Genomic DNA, 12,647 nt, shown 5'->3' on the forward strand with positions numbered 1-12,647 from the left:
TTTTGTGATGAGTTAGAGGACCTCTTCGATGTTGCCCACCCCAAGGCAATGCAGCTCTTGACCATCAAAGAAGACCGAGCATTCCTGGCAGCGCAACGAGAAAAAGGGAGAAGAGGTGTAATGGCAGGAGTAGACAAAAAGATTGCTTGTTCCATCAAGCGTCGGGAAGAAAGCAAGAGTAAGCAATCTCTACAACAGAATCAAGCCAGTTCTGCTCTTGAATATGATGAGTTGGGTTCTTCGTCTGAAACAGAATCACAATCAAGCTAGCAATCAGGTGTCTCGATGGAGCTCTACCCAAGTTTAATCTCAGACGGCCCGGAGCACTTCACCGAGCACGGTGGATGGCTAAGCTCATTTATGTCATGAAGATCCAGATTTTTGCTAATCAGTTTAAACTAACTGCTCGTGAGACATTAGGCTTGAAACAATTCACATTCTTTGTGCTAGAGGTGTATGTCAGTGCATGGTTCACGGCCTCCGTTCCATCCTCCGCTCCTGCTAATGATTTGCGGCTCCTCCAAGACCTGTCAGAGTACCACGACGTCAAAATATCAAGAACATGTCTCACAGTCTTCGGTCGTCACCTGTGGTACCTCAGTGAAGGCTTGGTGGGTCTTGCACTCTTCGATCCACAAGTTAATGCAACAATGAAGACAAACATAGTTCGGGCAATCGTTGAGAGGAAGGCGACCGAGGATTCACCAAAACGTGCTGCTCTTCCTGCCACATCTTCCCTTCCCACAAAGCAGCTCTCAGACTTTGCTTCTAGAGGATCAAACTTTCTATTTGAAAGTCTCAAAATGAAGACTTCTTTTTTGTCCAAGGAACCTGACACATGGTCTGATGATGAAGACTTCAAAACTGGCGTCGCAGTTGTGGGTGGTCTCAGAGTCATCAACGACACTGCAGAGAGAGGGATTGCCTTGATACAGGCATTCAACAGCAAGATCATGAAGAGTGAAGACCAGCGTCAACATCTGCTGCAGGTTGTTGAAGAGCAGAGGCGGTCACAACCAGGGACATCAAAACAGGACCTTACAAGCAAAAAGCGAAAACAATGAATGGGTTGTCCACACCTCTCCCACCCATTGATGTAAGCGTGTTCACTGCAGTTTCATTTTAAAAAGGAATTAATCATTTATATGTACAGTGTACACATAAACTTGCTCAATATGTAAATTTTAAAATAAACCGGCATATTATGAATATTCGTATTTTTTGCCAAAAGGATAAAACTTCAATTGACTTGAGCTACCTCTAAATATTGTCCAAATGACCCAGGATTTCGCCTGTGTTCTTTTTTCATGGGTACGCAGTATTGGACCAATGGCCATTCCATTTAATCAATTTTAGAAATTCACCCCTATGCACTATTGTCACCCTAGACTGCCTACTCGGTCAAGGTTAAAGAACAGATTGTTTTGCTCATTGAAAGTGGTGCACGGAACATTGATATTGTGAGGAAATTGAACCGTCCTGAGTCTACAGTGCGAAATATTAAGAGGAACTTAGAGGAGACCAAGAAGAGTATTGCACTGGCTAAGAAATATTTCGGTAGTAATGGAAATGCGAGGCGAGCTATGAATGATAAAAGTGATAGAAACAGGTTGTTAGTGATAACAGAGCATTTTCTTGTGAAATGGTTAGCTTGAAGAATGAAAGACAGTGCAAGTCTTAGCGGCCCTCAGTTACGGAACAACCATCACATCAAGCACCTCAAAAACTCCCCCAAACTAAGTGTTATATTACTCAAACTCTTTATTTTGATGATTGAATAACAATTCTTTTTATTTCAGCGAACAAAAAGTGTTAGGAGGGCTTCAAGGGGAAAAATTGGGTGAAATTCTTGGGGCGGCGGCACCAATAAACCCTTTTTACATGTATTTTAATGTCACACAAATAACGTTTTCGCTAATAACGGCGTTTTTCAGGCACCTATTAAACGTTATTGGCGAGAGCCTACTGTATATCACAAAAACTGTTTTTTAGAAAAAAAACGGCTTCATCCTTTCATCCAAGTTATCCAAAATTACGGTACCTTTGCCTTCTCACTCACATACAGTACAGTCCATTCATAAAAGCTTTTAGTTGTATTGGAATTTTGGATAAAAGATGCTCAACCTGTATGCTGATTACTGTAGCTAACACTCACCTTAACAGCCAACTGCTTGAATAATAATGAAGATATTTCCAACTTGTTTTGTAGGAACTATTATTTATTATCACAAATTTGAGCATGAGTTGGTGTACATTTTCATTGTTTCTACATATTACTGAAGTTTCTTCTTTTGGGGGTTTGGGAACAGGAAAACAAGTACAGCAGAAGAAAAACAGAAGTGTAATGGACAGTGACGAAGATTGTACTGGCAGCAGTGACGGGTTGGATTTCTGAGGAGGAACATTCTGATGTGCTGAATGGTAAAGAAAAGAAAGGCTATGAAACAGCAGTTGAGTACCTAGCCTTTAATCTTTCTTGTTTAAAAGTGAATTTAGATAAGCAAAAACATGGTGATGCAGATTATGTAAAAATGGAAAGCAGTGGTAGTTACCCAGATTGTGAAAAGACTGTCCAAGTTACCTGGTCATGTTTGAAAGATTCTGGAACCATAGAATCCCATATAAGTGGAATGGCGAAAATTACTTCAGAAAACTGTCTTAGAAGTTATGGTACTGGAAATATCTGTGATCAATCAGAAGTACAAAATGTGCTATCTTCTTCAGTGAAAGAAAAATTGGCTAAAAAATATGTACCCCCAGTAAATGAAAATTGTGATGTAACACAAGATTCAGGTGATTCTTCAGCGGTGGATGTTCCTCTACCCTCCTGCAGTGGCAGTGATCCTAGAGAACAGATAAAACTCATTAATACTGAGAAATGTGCTGATATTTACAAGAACCTGTTTAGGGAAACCCACAGTACAATAACTAAGAGCTGTTCTAAACAAGGTAAGGGAGCTTTTTATACATTCTCAGAACTGTTAGATGTTCTGGGTAATAAGTTCTATATACAGGAGAGAACACAAACACCTGTATAGTTTTGTAGGTTCGGTTTACTGGATAAGAGTATGTACACAGAGGTGGGTAGCACTGCTCCCTAGCTAAGGTCCGGGTCAACTACCATAGACGACGTATGGCAAGTGATACATTAGCAGCTTCCATACGTCGCCAGGCACATTAATTAAGCATGTGGGATATGGTAATAACATTGCCACACGCTGCTAGCTAGGCTGAATAAATATAAATGGAGCACATACATAATATACATACATAATACATAATCCAGCATACATAATATACATACAAGAACGATCACACTCAGACTTAGTTTTATATTTACCCAAAGACCTTACTTTAAATACCAACAATAAAGTTTCAAACAGGAGACAATGTGATGTTCAGAAACAAAAGAGAAAGAGAAAATGTCATTCAGATAAAGACTTCTCATTAAATTCTTGTGATTCAGAAACTGGTACTGTTGTTAATGAAGAATTATTAAGCTCAGAAACAGATGATTATTTTCATCACTCACAAAAAAATATTAAAGATGATCCAGAAACAAAGGTCATCCAGACCCGCTCTGGTAGAAAGACTCGCTTTACATTTTTTTCAAAAGCACTGAATGATAATTCAGATGATGACTTTTTCAATGAGAGCACACCAAATTCTTCAGAAAATAATACGCCTGAAAAAAGACCAAAACTTAATCTGCCAAGTAGTGAGTCACTCATTCCTCATAGAAAAAGAGGGAGGCCTCGAAAAAAGAAACAGATACTGTTCTCAGTTATAAGATATTGGGGGATGGAAGTGCTTTCATTCATATGGATTCCTCTGAAAATATGACATCTGAAACCAGCAGGTTAAAGAGTCAAGTTTCTTTTGTAGACGAAAATCATAAATGTATGGCTAGTGCAAAAGATTCAGTAATGACATTTTTCGAGGAACATCAAAGTGAAAGAGTAAAGACTGAGGTGAAACTGCTGAATGTTTTGAAGGATCAGCAAGTTGAACAAGCAGGTGTATTAACTGAAATGCTCTCTATTTTTAAGGATATGCAATGTAAATTAAAGGTTAAAGAATAAGGAAGGCTAACTTAAAGTTATTGTTAAACATAATTAATTCAAAGATTTTCATAGATACGTTTTGAACAAATAAACAACCCGGTTCCACAGAGAAGACATTTACTGCACAGTAAACCCGAAATTTACACAGTGACTGACTACAAGATAGTTGCTCTCATCAGGTGGCCAGTACAGTACACACTAAAGATCAATATCCTCATCATCTTGTAAACACAATTTAAAATAAGAACAAGGCAAAGTTTACTCTCCATTTAACGGAATCCGATATAACGAACTCAATTTAGCGGAAGGCTTTTTTTCGTTATTTTTCACTCAATTTAGTGAGCTAGTTCGCTAAATCGAGATTAATTTCGTTAAAACGCTCACACCTATGGAGACATCCGAGACACATGATGCAGTAAAACCTACTTCAGCCTTTGACAAATATACTAAATATACAGTATAAAAGTGATAAATAATTTTGTAAAGCAATTACAGGAAAATGGAGAGAAAATCACTCCAAACCTTTCTGCTCCCAGTGTTATGAAAGATTGCACTCCGTTTAGCCACATCCTCACATGGTTGGTGAGTGGGTGGGAAGACCAACCTCTTGGGTAACCCTGAATTTTTCTGCTCTGGGTCTATTTATAATCACTGTGCAAACAAATATTTCTTTAAATGTAAAGTCACTCAAAAAAGTATCTGAAAAATATTGTTCATGACAATATGACACATTGGACGTATGTTTTGGGGAAGTGGCAGAGAACCAGGCAACAGTGCCCAGACTACATGGGTTATAGTGTTCGTTTTGACATCCATCGGACCCCACTTTTCAGATACTATTTTGAGTGACTGTACATACAATGCTAAAAAAGGAAAATAATGCAGTAATAAACCAAGGCATTAGGTACTAGACAGCTATCAAACAGGGAGGTACTACTGCTTGGGAAGATAATAGACCATCCTGCCATATGTGACCAAGTTCCAGGTTGCTCATCTGACTTTCTGCCTCATTTACACACAATTGCAGGGTCTCAATGGTTGCTCTTACTTTGACAACACAACATACATACAGTAAACCCCCAATAACTGTGAATTTATAACTCTGCATGGATATGGTCTTGGAATGTATTAGTACTGTATAACTCAGGAAATGCCAATACATATATAATTATCTGGGAAAATCCTGGCATATCTGGCCACCTGCATCACCTACCATGCTACTGTGTCACCTACCGTTCCACAGTGTCACCTACCATGCCTCTGTGTCACCTAACATGCCTCTTGTGTCACCTACCATGCCTCTGTGTCACCTACCATGCATCTGTGTCACCTACCATGCCTCTGTGTCACCTACCATGCCTCTGTGTCACCTACCATGCCTCTGTGTCACCTCACTGTGTCTTACCATGCCTCTGTGTCACCTACCATGCCTGTGTCACCTACCATGCCTCTGTGTCCCTACCATGCCTCTGTGTCACCTACCATGCCTCTTGTCCAGCTACCATACCTCTTGTCACCTACCATGCATCTGTGTCACCACCATACCTCTGTCACCTACCATGCCTCTGTGTCACTACCATACCTCTGTCACCTACCATGCATCTGTGTCACCTACCATACCTCTGTGTCACTACCATACCTCTGTCACCTAATATACCTCTGTGTCACCTACCATGCCTCTGTGTCACTACCATACCTGTGTCACGTACCATGCAACTGTGTCACCTACCATGCATCTGTGTTACCTACCATACCTCTGTGTCACTACCATACCTCTGTGTCACTACCATACCTCTGTGTCACTACCATACCTCTGTGTCACTACCATGCCTCTGTGTCACCTACCATGCCCTGTGTCACCCATCATGCCTATGTCACCCACCATACCTCTGTGTTGTGGCCACCATTCCTCTGTGCTGTCACCTACCATGCCTCTGTGTCACCTACCATGCCTCTGTGTCACCTACCAGGCCTGTGTCACCTACCATACCTCTGTGTCAGCTACCATACACCTGTATCACCTACCATACCTCTGTGTCAGCTACTATACACCTGTGTCACCTACCACACCTCTGTGTCACCTACCATGCCTCTGTGTCACATACCATACCTCTGTGTCGCCTACCATGCCTCTGTGTCACCTACCATGCCTCTGTGTCACCAACTATACCTCTGTGTCATTTACCATGCATCTGTGTTACCTACCATACCTCTGTTTCACCTACCATGCATCTGTGTCACCTACCATGCCTCTGTGTCACCTACTATACATCTGTGTCATTTACCATGCATCTGTGTCACCTACAATACCTCTGTCACCTACCATACCTCTGTTTCACTTACCATACATCTGTGTCAGCTACCATTCCTCTGTGTCACCTACCATGCCTCTGTGTCACTTACCATGCCTCTGTATCACCTACCATGCCTCTGTCACCTACCATGACTCTGTGTCACCTACCATGCCTCTGTGACACCTACCATGCATCTGTGTCACCTACCATACCTCTGTGTCACCTACCATGCCTGTGTGTCAGCTACAATGCATCTGTGTCATATATCATGCCTCTGTGTCACCTATCATGTCTCTGTATCACCTATCATGCCTGTGTCACCTACCATGCAGCTGTGTCACCTACCATGCCTCTGTGTCACCTGTAATGGCCCCTGTCTCATCAACAGAAATATTATATAAATGGGTTATTTACATATGATTTATATTCAGATTTATCCCCTGTAACTTTCCACTGGCTATGAGGTGACATGTTCAATGCCCGTGATAAGGTGTGCCCACGGGAAGCTGCGTCATACTGAGTAAAGGCATAAGTAGCCGGCTCTCTGGCCACCTAAAGCGAGCAGTAGTTTGGTAACCTTGACTAGAGGAAAACTTTATTTGAGAGCCGCAGTGGATGGGTCCATATTCCCTGGAAAGGGGACGAAGTCCCAATTCCCTTCTCCCTTGATGGGTCACTACTCAGAGAATAGCACTCCCAAACTTACATCAAACGGAGGGTAGGTGACCCCTTTTCTCTCTCTTTACGCTCATAGATAGCGGAAGATACGGTGATTTACACATCAGGAATTGCAGCAACGGTGGAGACGGATGCTTATCAGTCTACATACCAAGACGTCAGTGTTTTGTGAAAACAAGAAAAACAAACACCCTACAGTGACGCGTTACAAACAATATCCGAGTGTTAAGAATATCCCGTATTGAGACGATAGTAAGTGAGTGTTTCTCATTCTGTCTGTACAGCTGTTGTGGTTTCGCGATCGTTGATTGCAGTATTTCCGGTGTCATCAGACAGTCCCCTATATATACGGGATTGCAGAAGATTTGACATTCAGTGGAGGCGACATCGTATCAGCGTATAGCCTTCAGTGGGAGGGAAGAATGACATTACCCACACGCCTACACCCACCACACAACAGATAGCAGCTGGATGGATCGCATTTTCTATACAGACGCCCTAACTCCTGTATTAGGTATTTAAAGAGTAAAATACTTTATACACAGTGAGACTCTATAACTTCTCAAATGATTGTTACATACACTAACAGTCATCTCACCATATACACAGTTGGTAAAGGTAGAGGAATTATGTTCTCCCCAATACTGTGGCATACTGGTTTAGAAGAACATATATATATATATATATATATATATATATATATATATATATATATATATATATATATATATATATATATATATATATATATATATATATATATATATATATATATATATATATATATATATATATATATATATATATATATATATATATATATATATATATATATATATATATATATATATATATATATATATATATATATATATATATATATATATATATATATATATATACACGCATATATATAGTACACATATATACACACAGGTTGTACCTCTCTAGTCCGGTATTCTGTGGTCCGGAAACTCCCGTGGTCCGGAACGATTTTAGTTTGTCCAATAGGTAGATAGGCAGCTTTTTTTTTTTCTTTTTACTTATCTGAATTATTATTATTATTATTACAGGAGTATTAAATTTTTGCCCCTCAGGCCCTAATGTGGGTCAGAGACCTATTCCCGGGTGGGCTAATCCCCTTACAAAAAAAACCCGCGGGTAATTAAGGTTTGTTTACATCCGGCAGTTCGGCTGCTCTCTCTCTCTGCTTGTCTATACAGAGTACAACATTTAACCCTTCAATATATATGAGCAGTAAATAAGTGTTGCTTTCATATTCTTATGTAGAGTAATGACGATATATTTTCACATGTGCGCACTTACCTACGAGCAGTCTCACTTTTTTTTTTTACCATTAATGGTTAGCTACTTATATTGTTCCATTTATTAATATTAAATAACATTACAGGTACTTCAAGCAACCATATTCATTTTTTACATTAATTTTACTACAGCTAAACTCAGGGTCTTATTTTCTTCAGTTTTATATGTAGAACCAATCAGTCACTGGTTTCGTAAGCTTTAACATAAACAATGCCGGCAGCCGTCTCGTCTCCTCTAATATTCCACGTATTATTAATAATTTGTATTGTTAATTTTGCACACACGTACATTAATTCAATAAAAACAAATTCAGAAACATTAATTAAAATATATATGGACAGTAAATAAGTGCGCATGCGCACTTACATATGCGATCTCTCTTTTTTCTTTACCATTATCGTTAGCTACTTCTATTGTTCCATTTATTAACATTAAATAACATTACTTAAAACAACCATATTAATTTTACTGCAGCTACAACCAAGGTCTTATTTTCTTCAGTTTTATATGTAGAACCAGTCAGTCACTGGTTTTGTAATCAACGAATACAATGCTGTGTCATTTCCTCGTGTGTTTTAATATTCTACGTATTATTAATGAATTGTATTGCTCATTTTGCACACATAAACATTAATTCAATAAAAAAGACATTCAGTAATAAACAACAATGAATCTTTTGTACATAAGAGAAATGACGCTGTTTACACGATTATGCACGTCGTCTGCACGTTGGCGGGCCGTTCAAACCCGTCGAAATTCAAGTTTCCGCCGTCAAAATTTTTATTTATTTATTTTTTTGTGTTCCAATAAAATACGTTAAGAATTAAAAACTCGCGAAATTTGAGAAGCTACTATACGACATTTAACCCTTCAATATGTCTTCAAAGAGGCCATGACGAAGAGAAAGTGGTGCTAGTGCTTCCAGGCATAAGCACAAGTCACTATCTATCCAGGAAAAAGGGTGAATTTCCATGGTCCGGCAATTTCCATGGTTCGGCACCGGTCAGGTCCCGAGGTTGCCGGACTAGAGAGGTACAACCTGTGTATAAATATATATATATATATATATATATATATATATATATATATATATATATATATATATATATATATATATATATATATATATATATATATATATATATATATATATATATATATATATATATAAAAGCTAGACCCCGACTTACGACTGCCGACTTACGACCGTCGGGACTTACGACCGCCTCAGATATAGATAAAAAAAAAAAAAAATGACACACGCATTTTCTATACCGAAACGTTTCCAGTTAATGTAGTCTCCATGTATAATTAGAAAATTATGGGGGCCCCATGTGCATTCAGCTGACTACATTAAAGGTTAAGTGCTCAGTCACACTGTATCCATTCCTTATTATTTATTACTTTCACTGTACTGTATCCATTCATCATTATTCATTACTTTTACTGTACTGTATTTCATTGTAGATTTTTTTTTAATTTTTTTTTTTATCTATGTCGACTTACTTCTGTCGACTTACGACCTGATTTGGTCCAACCCCGCCGCAAGTCGGGTCATTCATATATATATATATATATATATATATATATATATATATATATATATATATATATATATATATATATATATATATATATATATATATATATATATATATATATATATATATATATATATATATATATATATATATATATATATATATATATATATATGTAATATTCAGAAATTTCAGAGTAAATCGAATGCCCCGCCATTGGCAACACTGAGCGTTCAAGGTCGTCGGAGGGAAGAGAGCGCTCCCTGCTCATAGCGAGAGATTGCGGAACTAGGCCTATATGATATTAAATGTAATTTACCGAATTAATAATGATGCGATTCATGAAGTTAAGGGACTATTATTGAATTTGAAATTATTATAGATCGTTTATCAGTCTGAATAATGTTACGGGTGTCCCAAGGAGTTATTAGTTAGGCGGAAAATATGTCACGTAGGCCTAAGCTAACGCCTTGAGAGGACACGACGCTGGCTCTCCCTCAGTCACGGGGAGCATTCAGACAAACAAGACGTCCCTGCGCGTCCGTCACAGAAATAGTCACGTGGCCTAGTCACCTGTGTTGCACTATTGCAGTATAACAAGTAAGTCTCATTCGATCTCAGACAGGGTTAGATAGGGCAGTGGTAAAGTAAACTAGAGCTAACAGTGAGTTCATTTAAGGGTTTCCGTCAGAACCCACTTGACTGGAGTTTGACTGGAGTTGACCGGAGTGACCGGAGTTGACTGCGAGAGATTGACTGCCGTTGATGATTGAGGGTGGCGATTGTCGCCATTGGACCGATCAGTGTAGGCCTGTCACTGTTTAGCGGGGTATCAAAGGATCTCTTGAGGGAATCTAGCCGTCTGGGTGCCCAGCTGACGACGGGACGATCGTTGGGGTCATCAGTCTCCTCTACCTCGGCTCACAACACCACATGTCTCGAGCAGCTTAGTGAAACCCTTTTGCTAACGGGAAGCTAAAGCTTCTCTCAACTGTACAAGGTCTGATTGGCTCACTCCCTTCCGCTTTATGGACGCACTGGGAGTACACTGAGGCTATCTGAGTGATAAAGGGTCGCACACTGAGACCATGGGTCTAGGAGATACCTAGAGGAACATTCTATCTCCCTTATTACGGGTGTATGTTGAGTTGGGTGGAGCATGGTTCACGAGTATTGGTGGACCCAGTAACATATCAATAATAGTGAATATATTTGGGTGTAGTTAATACCATTTCTCAGTTACTGATATTATCTTGACGTGTGTAGTTTAATATTTCTTAAATAATTTTGATAGTATTGTTTTTTGAATGTTTTTGTCATTAAGTGGAACCAGAGTGATACTGTGATTTGATTCTTTTAATGCATCTAATTTTTCTTCATAATTCCGATCTCAGGTATAACCTTCGTTCCCCAGAGTAGTGTTTAAGTTAGGTTAGGAATTGTGCATCTGTTGGGGTAATATAATTATATTGAGTGCCCTTAAGGCCTATTCATTGGAGAGTATTTAATTTCTTATTTTTGATACCATTTTCTCAGTGCTGGATATTATTTTGTTGAAAGCCCTTAAGGCCTGTTTCATGTGTGCAAGCAACATTTCTTAATACAGTTGTACCCCACTTAACACGGTCAATAGAACCCAGAGGGTCCAGCATTAAGTGAAATCCGCGTTAAGTGAACAACAGAACATATGGGATTAATTCCAATAGAAACCGGCCCGACCCCCAAACTCCACTTTTTGAAGACACATAACTATGTTGTAGTAAAAATAACATCTTAATTTTATGATGGTACATGCACACAATTAATACTTAAGAGAAATAGAGAAATACAGTCGCCAAGTTAATGTCCATTCAAATAATGGACTCAACTCCCTCCCCCTCTTCTCACACTACACTACTGGCTCTTCCCTCTCTGAGAAATTTTTGGGGGAAAACTACTAAATTTTAATAAATAATACCTCAAACTAAAGTTAGGATAATACAATTGACATTGCTGGATTCCTTGTAAGACCAGGAATATTTTGAATATAAATGTCATATATTTTGCACAAAAGATAACATAGTTACTCAGAGAAAACATTTTATCTAAAATTTGTATGTCTAATGCAAAATATATGATGTTTATATTCAAAATGATCATCAAATTATAAGAATTCCAGCAATGTTAATTAGATTCTGACCGGGTAATTTGTATGAATTTTATGAGCTAAAACAAATATCTTCAGTTAATAAAAAAAAAAATATTCTTCACGACACTATCTGTCAATCAAGGTACCCCACCTTGCCTCCCCCCCTCTTCCAACCGCGTGGTCAGTCCCAACCCTCCCTCCCACCCCCCACCAATCCTCCCTTCAAGAGATGTTGGGTGAAAAAAATACATTTTAACATTTTGTATTAAATAATACCTCAGATTAAAGTTAGGATAATATAATTGACATTGCTGGATTCCTTGTAAGACCAGGAATATTTTGAATATAAATGTAATATATTTTGCACAAAAGATAACATATTTACTCAGAAAACATTTTATCTAAAATTTGTATGTCTAATGCAAAATATATGATGTTTATATTCAAAATGATCATCAAATTATAAGAATTCCAGCAATGTAAATTATATTCTGACCGGGTAATTTGTATGAATTTTATGAGCTAAAACAAATATCTTCAGTTAATAAAAAAAAAATATTCTTCACAGGGTAACAGATGGTCGGTCGGTCTGTCCCTCCCCCCCAAACCCCACCAA

The 12,647-nt window shown here is 38.4% G+C and overlaps 1 protein-coding gene across 1 annotated transcript; it reads left to right on the plus strand.

Moving 5' to 3' along the window:
• The first annotated feature begins 1,931 nt into the window (after positions 1-1,931).
• Positions 1,932-5,088, plus strand: LOC121856548. Its single transcript, XM_042352145.1, has 2 exons — positions 1,932-2,974; positions 3,306-5,088. The coding sequence occupies exons 1-2, from the start codon at positions 2,532-2,534 to the stop codon at positions 3,841-3,843; spliced, it is 981 nt and encodes a 326-aa protein (XP_042208079.1). The 5' UTR covers positions 1,932-2,531; the 3' UTR covers positions 3,844-5,088.
• Positions 5,089-12,647: the final 7,559 nt, after the last annotated feature.

This window comes from Homarus americanus, unplaced genomic scaffold (genome assembly GCF_018991925.1).
Source record: "Homarus americanus isolate GMGI-L3 unplaced genomic scaffold, GMGI_Hamer_2.0 scaffold32264, whole genome shotgun sequence".
In the NCBI taxonomy this organism is placed as follows: domain Eukaryota; kingdom Metazoa; phylum Arthropoda; class Malacostraca; order Decapoda; family Nephropidae; genus Homarus; species Homarus americanus.